This window comes from Nuphar pumila, chromosome 5 (genome assembly GCF_984573655.1).
Source record: "Nuphar pumila chromosome 5, dmNupPumi1.hap1.1, whole genome shotgun sequence".
NCBI classification, from domain to species: domain Eukaryota; kingdom Viridiplantae; phylum Streptophyta; class Magnoliopsida; order Nymphaeales; family Nymphaeaceae; genus Nuphar; species Nuphar pumila.
This window is the reverse complement of record NC_143253.1, coordinates 27,867,074-27,883,690: the sequence shown is the minus strand read 5'-3', so window position 1 is coordinate 27,883,690 and position 16,617 is coordinate 27,867,074. Positions and strand designations below refer to the sequence as shown.

The window sequence follows — 16,617 nt, the reverse complement described above, 5'->3', positions numbered from 1 at the left end:
TTTGCATCTAACTTTCTTTACTGTACCACATTCAGCATTTTGTCTTAGTACAAATCGTTATCGCATTCTGCATTTTGCATGAATAATTATGTCTATGTCTAAACCACAATCCCGATTATACAGGTTGTGTGGAGACCTTATGGGGATGCGGAGGACGAGGACGACGAGGTTGTTGCCGAGGCTACGAGACTGTCTGTCTGCGATATTTGGTTCTTTAGCAAATGTGAAGCCGAGTTGCAGCATGGTAGTCGAGTACTCCTACAAGCTGGCTTGGGATAGTCGATACCAAAATTACTTGTGGCATTGAAAAGGAAGATGATTAGTGGTGGGGGCCACAAACGTGAATTGACACGAACACTTCAGAAAACAATTGGATAGCTGGAACAAAGGAGGTGTTTGTGTCATACTATATGATTATAAAGAACGACAATATGACCCCAACTATTTTAAACAATATTGGCAACCCATGTGTGGAAATCGACAAATTGAGGAGAAGCAACCTGAAAGTGAGTTATCTCTTGTCACTGAGCATGTCCTCCAGCATAGACGTAATGTCCATCGTGTCCATTTGGCGGATACTACGATTCCCTTTGTTGCAGTACACGATAAGGGGCAAACACAGCTCGAGAAGGTATTGTCTGACTAAAGGTTAGCGATGCTAGAGAGTGAGAATAAGGAGTTACAGGACATTTGGAATTTGAGTAAACAAATTGGGTCACTGGTTGAGATGATTACCAGTGGGTTTTATAAGATCAAGGGAACGAAGAGGCCACCGAATAAAGAGACTCCACCAAGTCCAAGAAAGAGACAATTTCTATGTCCATCTGAGTCGTCAAGTGCAAGTGAATAAACATATGTGATTTGTGTGTCCCGATAATTCTATGTTGTAATTCTATCATTCTTTATTGTAATTATATATTTCTTTCCTTAATAAGTGTAACACAAAAGTGCCACTGAAAAATCGACAAGATTACATAAACTTAGGTTTGTAATTATATAATTCTTTCATAATGTGTACTTACGTATAGCGCTTACTAGCTTAAGGTTTATTATGTATCGTGATTCCTGTGATAGCGATTACTATGTATAGCGCTTACTATGTATAGTGATTATGAAGTTACCACGATTTGTACTTACGTTTGCAAAATTGTATAGTGATTACTAGCTTAGGGTTTATTACTTATAGCGTTTCTTGTGATAGCGATTACTTAATATGTCAATTACTCAGTATAGCGATTATGAAAATATCATTATTTGTAGTTACGTTTGCTAAATCGTATAGCGATTACTGGTTTAGGGTTTATTATTTATAGTGTTTCCTGTGATAACGATTACTTAGTTTAGCGATTAATAGGTATAGCGATGATGAAATTACCACGATTTGTATTTATGTTTGCTAAATCGTATAGCGATTACTAGTTTTGAGTTTATTATGTATCGTGATTCCTGTAATAGCGATTACTCGGTATAGCGACTATGAAGCTACCATGATTTGTACTTACTGTTGCTAAATCGTATAGCAATTACCGGTTTAGGTTTTATTACTTATAGCATTTCATGTGATAGTGATTACTTAGTAGAGCGATTAATAGGTATAGCGAGTATGATGTTACCACGATTTGTATTATCGTTTGCAAAATCCTATAGCGATTACTAGTTTTGAGTTTTAATTTGTATAGCGATTTCTGTAATAGCGTTTACTATGTATAGTGATTATGAAGTTACCACGATTTGTACTTAGGTTTCAGTAATCGTTAAGCGATTACTGGTTAAGGGTTTATTATTTATAGCATTTCCTTTAGTTGCAAGGAACGTCGCATAACATTAGTTTAGGGTTTAGGGTCTAGAGTTTAGGGAGACGTCATCTGACACACTACTGATGTTATGTGATGTGTCATTCATTTACACTTACTAACATCGTTTCGATGATACTAGCAAATGAAACGGCATCTTTTAATTAATGAGCAATGTAATTTATTTATTTGTTAATATTCTTTTTGCATGATTTTTGAAAACTGGCGGGATGTGAAACGACGTGAAGAATAAATGAATAAAGCATCGTGTTTTGCATGAAACACAAAACGTTTCCTTTAAGAGCATGGAACAGGCGACGTTTCATTTAAAGAAGAAAAGGAGCCTTTCCTATAACTTGCTTCGTGAGCAACGAACAAAAAAACCGATGTTTCTTCTAACCTCCTTCATTGCAAAAGTTGTATCGATGTCGAAGGACGCTACGATTCAGTCGAACGTCCACAAAAAATAGTACCTTCGATTCCTATAACCTGCTTCGTCTTTTTTACGTCGTTTATAATTCGTTAACTGAATATAATGCTACAGTTATTTTACTGAATATTCAACTAATTTCAGTGCAACGTCTACAAAACAAGGTGCCAGAAAACTCAGCAAATTGCTCGAAGAGAACATCGACTGGATACGAGATGAATTTGCATGACACACTATCAATAATTTTGTACGTATAAAACCACTATCAGTTATATATTTACGTATGCCATGGGTATGTATATTAACAAGTGCATATTTGTTGTAAACAGACTATACACGATTTTGTCATGTATATTCAAAGCAAGGGAATAAACATGTCGGTCCGCGTCGTCACCCCTTATTTTATGGTATATCGGTTATCTTATATGTTTATTTTTTTTTATTTACTAATGTACCTTCGTGTTTTAAACTTACTATTATTACTGTTCCGTTCAACAGAGTATTGTCTGTCGAATGCCATACGCGACTGGATTTCTACACGGAATACAATACTGGGGTAACAATGACCAAATGGCAGACTTTTGTTCAAGTGAAAAGGTTTGTGACCATATCGATTTGTAAGATGTTAAATCTATTTAAGATCTTCTGATTCTTAACATCGATTTTTATGGAATCAATACGCATTTCCATATCCATTTTTTAAGATATTTTATAATCAATTTGCAGATATTGATTTCTACATTGTGGCAATCCGAAAAGCATTGGGTCTTATACGTGTTGGATGTACAAGAACAAAAAATATGGTTATACAACTTCTTGGACTATGACATTGGTGTAGACTGTGACATTGTGCATTTGGTAAGTTTCTATCTTTAAGATTATTGTATCTTGTACCATGGCCCAGAATTTACTTGCTTTTGCATAAACCACATGTTGGATTTTTCAGAGACGTGTTGGGTGTCGACATTGGCCCGTGGAGGCTTCACGTCGCAGAGGATGCTCCTTTACAAAATAATGGCGTCGATTGTGGCGTCTTTGTAATGAAGTATATTGAAGTAATATACTAAGGACGAGCACCAGAATTCACCGTTGTATGTTATACACTTAAACATATTTTATTATCCTGTATTATTGGTGACTACATTTTTATATTGGTCTGACTTTCGGATTATTTTGTTTTCAGGATGATATACCTGAATTCCACACAGAACTATGAGAAAAATTGAAGGATTTTCTAGTTGAGGAAGATACAAAAATCCAGACTATAAGATTACCTAGAAAGCTACGAAGGACGTGAGGCCCCCAGGAGTAAGAGGAAGTCATTTTAAATGTCTACCTGAGGGTTATGTTCTACTGCTGAGAGATAAAGAGCAATTTTTGGTTCAACTTTCAATTTTCAAATTTTTGGTGTACAAACATTTGTAACAAATTTTGTAAGACTGTGTACAAAATTCACATTGATTCATAAACCAAAATTACGAACCTGGCACACGTGTGTTGAATACGCAAATCGCCACCTCAAGCGCCCAAATCGCAACAATGTAAATTCCGCAGGCACACGTTTCAAAATCATAATTCAAATATCTTACAAATCGACACATCTTATAATTTATAGAATATTATATCGATTTTTGTGAGATATTGTTTTGTTTGTTAATATCGATTTGTAATATATTATACTGAATTGTCGTATATCGATTTGTAAGATATTATGTGTTTTCTAGTATCGATTTGTGAGATATTGTTTTGTTTGTTATTATCGATTTGTAATACATTATGCTGAATTGTCGTATATCGATTTGTAAGATATTATGTGTTTTCTAGTGTCGATTTGTGAGATATTGTTTTGGTTATTATCAATTTGTAGCATATTATGCTAAATTGCCGTATATCGATTTGTAAGATATTATGTGTTTTCTAGTATCGATTTGTGAGATATTGTTTGGTTGTTAAAATAGATTTTTAATATATTATGTTGAATTGTTGTATATCGATTTGTAAGATATTATGCTGAATTGACGTATACCGATTTGTAATATATTATGCTAAATTACCGTAAATCGATTTGTAAGATAATATGTATTTTCCAGTATCGATTTGTGAGATATTGCTTTGGTTGTTAATATCGATTTGTAATATATTATGCTAAATTGTCGTATATTGATTTATAAGATATTATGCTGAATTGCTTAATATCGATTTGTAATATATTATGTTGAATTGTTGTATATCGATTTATAAGATATTATGTGTTTTCTAGTGTCGTTTTGTGAGATATTGTTTTGTTTGTTAATATCGATTTATAATATATTTTGCTGAATTGTTGTATATCGATTTGTAGGATATTATGCTGAATTGACGTATACTGATTTGTAATATATTATGTTGAATTGTTGTATATCGATTTGTAAGATAATATATGTTTTTTAGTATCGATTTGGGAGATATTGTTTTGGTTGTTAATGTCGATTTGTAATATATTATGCTGAATTACCTTATATTGATTTGTAAGATATTGTGTGTTTTCTAGTGTCGATTTGTGAGATATTATTTTTTTTGTTATTATCGATTTGTAACATATTATGTTGAATTGTCGTATATCGATTTGTAAGATATTATGTGTTTTCTAGTGACGATTTGTGAGATATTGTTTTGGTTATTATCGATTTGTAACATATTATGTTGAATTATCGTATATCGATTTGTAAGATATTATGTGTTTTCTAGTGTCGATTTGTGAGATATTGTTTTGGTTGTTAAAATCGATTTGTAATATATTATGCTGAATTGTTGTATATCGATTTGTAAGATATTATGCTGAATTGACGTATACCGATTTGTAATATATTATGCTGAATTATCGTATTTCGATTTGTAAGATAATATGTATTTTTCAGTATCGATTTATGAGATAATTTTTTGGTTGTTAATATCGATTTGTAATATATTATGTTGAATTGTTGTATATCGATTTGTAAGATATTATGTGTTTTCTAGTGTCGTTTTGTGAGATATTATTTTGTTTGTTAATATCGATTTGTAATATATTTTGCTGAATCACCGTATATCGATTTGTAGGATATTATGCTGAATTGACGTATACCGATTTGTAATATATTATGTTGATTTGCCGTATATCGATTTGTAAGATAATATGTGTTTTCTAGTATCGATTTATGAGATATTGTTTTGGTTGTTAATATTGATTTGTATTTTATTATGTTGAATTGCCGTATATTGATTTATAAGATATTATGCTAAATTGCTTAATATCGATTTTTAATATATTATGCTGAATTGTTGTATATCGATTTGTAAGATAATGTGTTTTCTAGTATCGATTTGTGAGATATGGTTTTGTTTGTTAATATCGGTTTGTAAGCTATTGTGTTGAATTTCTAGTATCGATTTGTAATATACTATGCTCAATTGTTGTGTATCGATTTGTAAGATATTATGTGTTTTTTAGTGTCGATTTTTATGATATTTGTAGTATCATTTCTATTGTAGAATTACAACAAATAATTATAACATTATAACAAAGAATCATCGATTTACAACAAAGAATTATAGAATTACAACAAATAATTATCGATTTACAACAAAGAATTAGCGATATGGCAAGCACAGAAGAGATGCTGATGGTGAACGTGGGGGCTCCTGCAATCTCACAGACCGCTTTCTTGGGGGCTTCTCCAACACAGGTCTCCTCGACAACGAGGCTTCATGGTACGACAATTTTGGAGAAGACTGAAGTGGGGAAGATGGTGGCTCCAATTTCAACTGCAACCGCCTTCTTGGTGGGGTTGGCTCCTCCAGCATGGGTTTCTTCGACGATGTTGGTGTGTCGCGATAAGACAATAGTGAAACAAACGGTGAAGAAGATGGAGGTTCCTCGATTCTTACCCGCGATCGCGTCAATGGCACTTCGTATTCAAAATCATCATCTTCCCTCTGTCTCAAACTGAACATTAGCTCAAGCAAAAGATAGAAAAGGTTGACGATACACTACAAACTAAAAACCACGCAGATGAACAAATGCATTAAGCAGACCATGTTCTAATTCACTATACCTCACATGAATTGCTTAATATCGATTTGTAATACATTATGTTGAATAGTGGTATATCGATTTGTAAGATATTTTGTGTTTTCTATTATCGATTTGTGAGATAATGTTTTGTTTGTTACTATCGATTTATGATATATTTTGTTGAATTGTTGTATATCGCTTTGTAGGATATTATGCTGAATTGCAGAATACGGATTTGTAATATATTATGTTGAATTATCGTATATCGATTTGTAATATATTATGTGTTTTCTATTGTCGATTTGTGAGATATTGTTTTGTTTGTTAATATCGATTTGTAATATATTATGTTGAATTTTCGTATATCGATTTGTGAGATATTATATGTTTTCTATTGTCGATTTGTGAGATATTGTTTTGTTTGTTACTATCGATTTGTAATATATTTTGTTGAATTGTCGTATATCGATTTGTAGGATAATATGCTGAATTGTCGTATATCGATTTGTAAAATATTATGTTGAATTGTCGTATACTGATTTGTAATATATTATGCTGAATTGTCGTATATCAATTTGTAAGATATTATATGTTTTCTACTGTCGATTTATGAGATATTGTTTTGTTTGTTACTATCGATTTGTAATATATTTTGCTGAATTGTCGTATATCGATTTGTAAGATATTATGTGTTTTCTATTTTAGATTTGTGAGATATTGTTTTATTTGTTACTATCGATTTGTAATATATTTTGCTGAATTGTCGTATATTGATTTGTAGGCTATTATGCTGAATTGCCGTATACCGATTTGTAATATATTATGTTGAATTGTCGTATATCGATTTCTAAGATATTATGTGTTTTCGAGTATCGATTTGTGAGATATGGTTTTGTTTATTAATATCGATTTGTAAGCTATTATGCTGAATTTTCGTATATCGATTTGTAATATATTATGCTCAATTGCTGTATATCGATTTGTAAGATATTGTGTTTTCTAGTGTCGTTTTTTATGATATTTGTATTATGATTTCTATTGTAGAGTTATAACAAAGAATTATAACATTACAAAACAGAATTATCAATTTACAACAAAGAATTATAAAATTACAACAAAGAATTATCGATTTACAACAAAGAATTATAAAATTACAACAAAGAATTATCGATTTACAACAAAGAATTATAAAATTACAACAAAGAATTATCGATTTACAACAAAGAATTATAGAACTGCAACAAAGAATTATAGAATGCTAAACATTACAACGATTTGTAAGATATGAAAGTTAAATGCTATAACTATTTTGTAGCTGAAGAATTCACACGCGATTCCTATGTTGTGATGCTCACTTTTGAATTGAACAGAGTCTGTCATGAAACAGAACAATATCAGACACTACATTAAGTTCAACAAGAAATGCAAACATCCTCCCAAAATTATTACATACCAAAAGACTTGTCAAGCTCATGCCATCGTTCCACTCAAACAGGTCGGGTGGATTGCAGGTTCCAACATTGTAGTGCACGTCTGTATGGTATTGCTGCATGTTGGAAATTACACAAGTTAGATATTGATAGGTTGCACATAATATGATTTACATTGGAAGCAATATATTGTATTACATACTTGTTCATGCGAAGGACTTAGTTGCTTAGGAGTTGGTTGTTTCTTAGACATTTTCTTGCCAACCAATTCCAGTGCACCCTTTGTCCTCCGACGACTGCGATCAGAGGCAGGTTTCATTTTAATACCCTTCGCAAGGTGAATATTTTCATCATAATCTACAAGGTTTACTCCTGACTTGTCGAAGATGATATTGACGCTTTGGCGCAACTTGTCATAAGAGTTAGGGGAAATATGAATTTCACTTACGATGTTCGATCTCGTTTTCTTAGATTGGTCTTCATGAGCTACAACGAACTCATGGTGAATTAACTGCACTTTTTCAAGTAATTCTCTTGACACTTTTCTCATACATACATAGACTTCTTCGCTTTTCGATGCCAAATTTGCAACATGCATAAATGACCTACATAGTTGTTGGTAACGGAAGGCTATGTGGCACTTCTCATCAACACCAGATGGACTGACATTATTTCTATTCAGCAGTTCAATCTTTATATGTCTCGTCCATCTTCGCATTATATGACTCAGGTATTTCTTGTATCTTCTCTTGATTAAATGTCTTTAATGCATGACGACATAAAATACCTTTAAATTCAAACATTTTGCATGTACATTCAATTGTTCCGTTATCAACATTGTACGTAACATGTGCTTCTTTCCTTTGTGGTTGCTCTTTGCCCTCCCATACAACATGGTATTTGTGCATATTCTCATATTGCACACGTCCTTCTATGTTGCAATTCATGACCTCTATAACCTCTTTCTTAGTCCATTCAAATACAGTTAGTGTATACAGATCTGCAGGTAGCGTCAATATTTTCATGCCCAAAGTTACAGGGCGGGTGTTGAAGCATTGCACATCTTGTTCAAGCTCATTTTGTCTATGACCGTCTACAAATAATTCATATTGTTTCATAAAGCAAAACATTGTTAAACATGAATACAAGGTTTTTTTCAGTGTGGCATGCATAGATTCAGCTCTTTGTGTGCTTATCATACCTGCACAAAAGTATTCTCTTCCATATGCCTATGCCCACTTCTTTTTGTCTGCATATACATTTTGTAAGGACACACAGTCTTTAAGGTCGTACATCTGAATCATTTGCTCCTAATCAGACATAAAGGTGACCTCATCCATGCTCTCAAGTACACACTGTCTAAACTTTTTATCAAACCCTGTCTTCTGATTAAAAATGTGTCGTATGTTCTTTGCTACATTTTGAATGATATGCCACAAACATAGGCGATGATGTGCATATGGCCATACATGAGACACTGCAGCCGCAATTGCATGATCATCATCTGTAAGTACAGCTCCAAGGTGTTCCCCATTCATTGCCTGTGTAAATACTCTGAACAACCACTCAAAGGTTTCCTTGGTCTGGTCATACAAAAAGCGTCACATAATATGCAACTTCGTGAGTGATAGTTCACTCCGACAAACTGCCCAAATGGTCATTGTTCCGTATTAATCTTCATTGTCGTATAAAAAACAAGTACATCATTGAAGCATTCATAATCTACTCTTGACTTTGAATCTGCCCAAAATATATTCACCGCATACCCATCTTCATCCCATTGCACTAAAAAACCAGGGTCATTGCTTGAATTCTTCTATAAGTAATCAACCAAAGAATATATTCCTTCATTCTTCATGTTGTCTGACCTCTTCTTTCTTAAATGGTTTCTTAGATCTATAGGTGTGAATGGTACATTTTCGCGACCATCATATATGCGCGCGCACAAATTGTATGTCTTCCTTGGTACAATGCTGGCACTATCAGCTATTTCAGCAACTGCTGCATGCACTTCGGTTACTTTACGATGCGACCTTAACATAAGAGTCATAAAAGAATGGGCTAATTCATGGTTATGATCATTGCAGTGTTGTGAAAAGCGTTGAGGCGTAGCGAGGTGCTCCACCAAAATCAGAGGGGAGGCGTAAGCCTCGAGGCGCAAAGCGTAATCCTCGAGGCGCAAAGCGTAAGCCTCAAAAAAACAAATAAATTTAAACTTAAAAAATATATAAAAATTATCTAAAATTATAAAACAAGTCTATCTCGAAAATACGGGTCGCCAGCGAAGAGGTCGTCAACTAGCGGTCGGGCTTCCCGAAACGCCTTGTACATGTCGATGAACTTGAAGAGGCGCTCGGTGCTCCGGCGGGTCTTGGCGACGGCCTCAGCGAAATTGAGGAGGTGGATCACGACGCCCCGGGCAAGGTTGGCGAAGAGGGACTGAGACATCTAGGGAGACTCGGAGAATATCGAGTCGCATAGATGGCGCTCCCCGGTGAGGTAGACTCCGAGACAGTGGCGGAAGGCTCGGGTCCACTTGATGATTTCCGATTCGAGGGCGTCCCACTACATCTTCTGCACCTCGTCTATATCGATTTGCTCGAGACCCATCTTCTCTGAGATGGCTTCCTCCAGGAAGGCCTTGCGGGAGATGCTGTAGACCTGGCAGCATTCTGTCTCGTAGCCCGAATCGATCATTATCTTTGATATCTTGGCAATCGGGCAGCTATCATCGGGTGGGTATGGCTCAGAAGGGACCGACTCGACGATCGGGCATCTATCATCGACATTGGCATTGACGTAGATGGTAGCCCGGAGTCGGTCCCCATTGTCGGAATTTGATGGTTCTTCGAGGATTGATCGCAATTCCTCCTCGAAGAATGACATCGCTTGCTGAAGGAGGGCCACCACTTTTCCGGCGGGCTGCCCGGTTCTGGGGAGGGGAGCGCCTGAACCCAGTGAGTGGATGCACGTCACGAGGCAGAGGAAGGTGCCAGAATCACGGTGCCAATCGATCTTATCGGTGCCAGACTCGTGCCTCGTCATCTTTCCGATGAGGCAATCGATGAACCGCTCGACGCATTCCGTGATCTCGGGGTTTCTAGCCAAGGGTAGGTCGGGGAGGAGCACGTGGAGCTCCCCCAAGACGAGATTGAGGTGCCCATCTTCTTCCCTTTCGTGCCTCTCGCTCCCTCCGTCGTCGTCATCGTCGGCGTTGCATTGGTGAAGGAGGAGGCCAAGAAGGGAGAGACGAGTGAGAGGGACTGCAAGAGACGAGAGAGAGAGGTAGGAGAGATCGAGACGAGAGAGAGGGGCTGCGAGAGAGAGAGGGAGAGACTGTGAGAGACGAGAGAGAAATAGGGGTTGCGAGAGAAAAATTAGCCCAGGGTCGGGGGTAAAAATATGAGGCGTGCGCGTCTCGCCTCGAAGCGTACGCTTCAAGGCGTAAGAGGCGTATGCCTCGATGCTTTTATGCTTCATGCTTGCGCCTCGAGGCACAAAGGCCCTCGCCTTGAGGCGAGACGCGCTTTTTGTGCCTTGAGGCACGTTTTTAATAACACTGGATCATTGATTAAAGTACAAACTACATATTTCCCATTCAGAAGTCTTCTTAACACCATTCTCGCTGGACAGCCGCATCTTGAATCTGGCTTGCTTCTTGTTGGATTTTCACTTGGCTTCTTCGAACCTTGCTTAGAACAAACATATGCCTTTCTCACCACGACGCCCTGTGCATTTTTTTCCCAAGAATACCTTCTAACATTGAAGCCAAGTTTTAAGGCATAATCATTGTAAAATTTGTATGCAGCTTCCTCATTATTAAACTGCATTCTCTCTACGGGAACAGAGTCAAGTGTACTATCATGTAAACTTGAGGTGCTTGCACCTTTGTCAAGTGCACTGTCATGATCGTCTATCTCATTATCGAATTGCATTTCGTCTGCTGGAATATTCAAGTCAAGAGTGAATCTAATGCTTGCACCTTTCTTATCATGTGCATCATTAGTGCACATATTCAATTTTTCACGTGCGTCGATAGTACGAATGTTTGTTGCTCCATGACTTTCCAATGATTGAGATACATCATCTTCACTGCAACTAGTTGATATGCTCAACACTGTCATGAGCAAAATATCAATTTGCGTTAGACAGCGCATACCTTTACTACGATTCATTCAAGATGCATATAACGACTACTGATTAGTTAAGCATAATATCTTACAAATCGATATTAACACACAAAATCATATCTCACAAATTGACACAAGAAAACACATAATATCTTACAAATCGATATACGACAATTCGACATAATATATTACAAATCGGTATACAACAATTCAGCATAATATCTTACAAATCGATATACGGCAATTCAGCAAAATATATTACAAATCGATAGTAACAAAAAAAACAATATCTCACAAATTGATAATAGAAAACACAAAATATCTTACAAATTGATATACGGCAATTCAACATAATATATTACAAATCGATATTAACAAACAAAACAATATCTCACAAATCGACAATAAAAAATACAAAATATCTTATAAATTGATATACGGCAATTCAACATAATATATTACAAATCGATATTAACAAACAAAACAAGATCTCACAAATCGACAATAGAAAACATATAATATCTTACAAATCGATATATGACAATTTAGCAAAATATATTACAAATCGATAATAGAAAACAATAATAGCTTACAAATCGATATACGGCAATTCAACAAAATGTATTACAAATCGATAGTAACAAACAAAACAATATCTCACAAATCGGTAATAGAAAACACAAAATATCTTACAAATCGATATACGGCAATTCAACATAATATATTACAAATCGATATTAACAAACAAAATAATATCTCACAAATCGACAATAGAAAACACATAATATCTTATAAATCGATATACGGCAATTCAGCAAAATATATTACAAATCGATAATAACAAACAAAACAATATCTCACAAATCGACAGTAGAAAACACATAATATCTTACAAATTGATAAACGACAATTCAGCATAATATATTACAAATCGATATTAACAAACAAAACAATATCTTACAAATCGACAATAGAAAACACATAATATCTTACAAATCGATATACGGTAATTCAGCATAATATATTACAAGCAACGTTTAAAAACTCGCCGAGTCAACTCGTTGACTCGGCTGACTCGGCTCGGCTCGGCTCGGCCCTCCAGCGAGTCAACCCGGCTAGGCATACTCGGATTGCCAAGACTCGGGCTTGACTCGGGCCGGACTCGGGATGACTCGGGCTGACTCGGCCGAGTCACGAGTCATGGCGTACTCGGGCGAGTTTTGCCACCTTTGCCTTGACAAAACTCGCTGGAAGGATCGCTCTGACTCGGGCGACTCGGGCCGAGTCACTGAAGACCCGCTGGTTTAGTGAAAATGGCATTTTTGAAATTAAAAAAACTTTACCTTTTAACGAAAACACTTAAAGGACTTTAGGGTTTTCGACTCTTCAGTTTTCAAGCACTGTCTCGACTGAAGAGAGGAGAAGCCGAGGTCTTCGACTCTTCAGTTTTCATCCATCCGACGATAGCTCTGGCATGAACAGCGACGCCGGCATTGATTTTCTGGCGTGAACAGCGACGCCGGCATTGATTTTCTGGCGTTAACAGTAACAGCGACGCCGTGCGTTTTTCCGGCACGATTTTCCGACGAGATTTGTGAAGGTATGTATCGTTTTTTTTTTGGGAACGAAGCAAGCACATCGATTAAATACATTAAGGCGTCGTTGCTAATCCGACGCATCTTCTCCAGCAAAAACAGTGTGTCGCCGCGCGATATTCCGGCGAGATTTTCCGGCACGATTTTCCGACGAGATTTGTGAAGGTATGTATCGTTATTTTTTTTGGGAACGAAGCAAACACATCGACGGTGAAGTGTGAACAGTAAGGCGTCGTTGCAAATCCGACGCATCTTCTCCAGCAAAAACAGTGTGCCGCGCGATATTCCGGCGAGATTTTCCGGCGAGTGCAGATTTTCCGGCGAGTTTTTTCGGAGAGATTTGTGAAGGTATGTATGTTGTATGTACCTGAGGCGTACGCCTCTGTACCTGAGGCGTACGCTTCAGTACCATGCATTACATGGTGAGTTGCACAACATTCGTCTAAGTTTTCATTTTCGCATGTCATTTCTGTTGCTTTGTATTTTCATTTTTATCCGCATTTTCCCTGCATTAATTGCTTTCTGTTTAATCTCATTGTTGAATCATTTGTTCATCCTGTATTAGAGCAGTTTCTCATATCTGCAAATTTTTTTTACCTGCATTTCAAATTTGGTGGTTTTTTTTTTTATTTCAGTTCATTATTTGTCGTATGTTCATTTCTGTGTATCATTAGTCTCAATCTCATTGCATTTGTTGTTTTAGTTTCGGTAATTTCATATTTTTTTTTTTTATTTGCAGTTTGTTTTCCAGAATTTCTGTTAGTTTTCATTTAACTAAGTTTATTTTTTTGTTTTGTTATTTTACTGAGTTTTGCTCTTCATTTTGCTAAGTATCATTTTTTTTTACTGAACTTCCTGTCTTTCATTACATGCATCATCTAAATGTCCTATGTGTAACTGTAACCCTTTGTTTACTTGATGTTATTTTACTTATTAATCAATTACACTAATAATTAAGTCATTCTACAAACTTTTATATGTTTAAATGATAATTTATATAGTGTTTTTCTTTTAAAATCAAAAGTTAACAAAACCCGGTCCGAGTCACCGAGTTGACCCGCCGAGTCACGAGTCAATAAAGAACGAGTCGAGTTCCGAGTCACGGGTTTTAAAACCTTGATTACAAGTCAATATTAATAAACAAAACAATATCTAGAAAACACGTAGCTTACAAATCGATATACGGCAATTCAGCATAATATATTACAAATCGATATCAACAAACTAAAGAATATCTCACAAATCGACACTAGAAAACACATAATATCTTACAAATCGATATACGGCAATTCAGCATAATATATTACAAATCGATATTAACAAACAAAACAATGTCTCACAAATCGATATACATGTTACTACAACTGCGATTTGGTTACATTATATATACTGAGGCCCTTGCTCGCATCTGTAATCAAGCATTTTTGTCAGGAGATCCCACCGCCTTACAAATATCTTCAAGTTTCCAAGCGTTGAAACGATATAATCTACCTGTAGTAACAAAACAACGCTTTAATGACCCTCACGATGACATATGTTCTTCAACAATAACGTGATGACATGGAAAGGTACTCAGGACGCTTTAATGGCACTTGGTGGAATGTTTGTGCGTCATTGCTTTTTTTCATACTGCCTAACGAAAACGAAGAAGAAGAGAAGACTGTAAAAAGAGATGGCCGACAAATCCCCCTTTGACGCCCACCAATGATCGAACTAGTCGTTCGATTTATAGTTATCTCTACGAGGTAGGAATGAACCAGGAAAAGTTTTCTATCTAACACAAGGCAGGAACGAGAAGGCGGCCATATGTTGTAGCACAAGCTAAAAACAAAGGCGGAACATGCAAATCTATATACAGGGAGCGGGAGGACATTTTCGTCCAACGCATATCTATCTTACGGGAGGACATTTTCATCAAAAGCATATCTACCTTTTTTATATGTTATTTTATTATAAAGTCATCGTAGGCAACATTGGCATATGAATTATTGCAGGTCCCAAGATATTCCTCCGTACACACCGGAACATGTGAATTTGTGTTCCGGGGAGAACACACAACAGCCTCTCATGTGAACCTATTGACAATACCTGAGTTTATAGTCTAGTCCAGATCAAGTTCAGTTCATGCAAAAATCACTTTTTTTAACATGATTTTCCTTGAGAAAAACCTTATTTGTGTGGCACTGATCATACTCCGGTCGGCATTAATCTACAAAAGGCTTGTGGAAAAAAAAAGGAACAGATCCAGGGATGTGAACTGAGTAAGCTTAGAATCAACAGTTCATTAACAAATTCTTCATGCTGGGTCCTGCTTCTGGAAGCTGTTACTTGTTGTCTGAGTCTTACAATTAGATGCCATTTAGCATTTTCAAGATCTCCTCCATACCTACAATTTTGCTTTACATATTATGTTTATATTTTGTAGATGAAGGTGAAAATTATTGTGCGGTAAGACAATGCAGTACATGATGAACTTGGGACTCTTTAGGCACTGTCACGTTTGACCAAGAATTTAGTGATTTTCTGCCTACTTATTTCTGTGAGACATTATTATATGGTATACTTTGCTGCACTTACATCTCATTTCTTCCAACAGCCCAGAATTGATGATAAGCATTCCAAGTGGTTACACTTGCGAGTCCGTCCATCTAGATTACCCTCCATGGACCGTCCAATGTCTGAATCCATTGGAAAGGTGAAGGTGAAGCCTCTGATCGACGGAAGATGGACTCTTGCCTTTAGGGATGAGCAATCTTGTAAGAATGCAGAGGCTATGATAGTCGAGGAGATGCATCTGCAAAGCATGGAGGTGGGGGCGAGATTGAAGCCATTACTAAACCTTGATAGTCCCACTTCTCAAGATACAACCTGAGTTTGGATCACTCTGATGCAGCTTCTCATCCCTTGTAGATATCGATATCTTTTGCAGTCATGTTTTATCTCCCAAGTGTACGAAGAAAGAAAAGCCACAACCAGAAACTCTAGTTTGGCATGGGTGGGAGCGGCATACAACCAACTGCATCAAGTCGACCGACACATTCTGTATATTATGAGTTTAATAGGCAAATCAGCGATATATTGGTCAATGTAGATTAGAATTTCAGTGCCAATTTTTTGTACAGTAGCTCTGTTTGTATTCTAATATTGTTAAGCTTAATGTGCATTCTTTAATAAGCCCGCATTTGGGTTTCTGTTTGTAGAACATT

At 36.2% G+C, this 16,617-nt stretch overlaps 1 protein-coding gene across 1 annotated transcript in view; it reads left to right on the top strand.

Moving 5' to 3' along the window:
* LOC149837233 (protein TRANSPARENT TESTA 9-like) overlaps positions 1-16,376 on the top strand; it is a 156,600-nt gene extending 140,224 nt beyond the window's left edge. Inside the window, exon 21 of the mRNA XM_090005904.1 lies at positions 16,008-16,376. Within this exon, the coding sequence (XP_089862030.1) occupies positions 16,008-16,283 (276 nt within the window). The 3' untranslated portion in view covers positions 16,284-16,376. The remainder of the gene's footprint in view (positions 1-16,007) is intronic.
* The last annotated feature ends 241 nt before the right edge of the window (positions 16,377-16,617 follow it).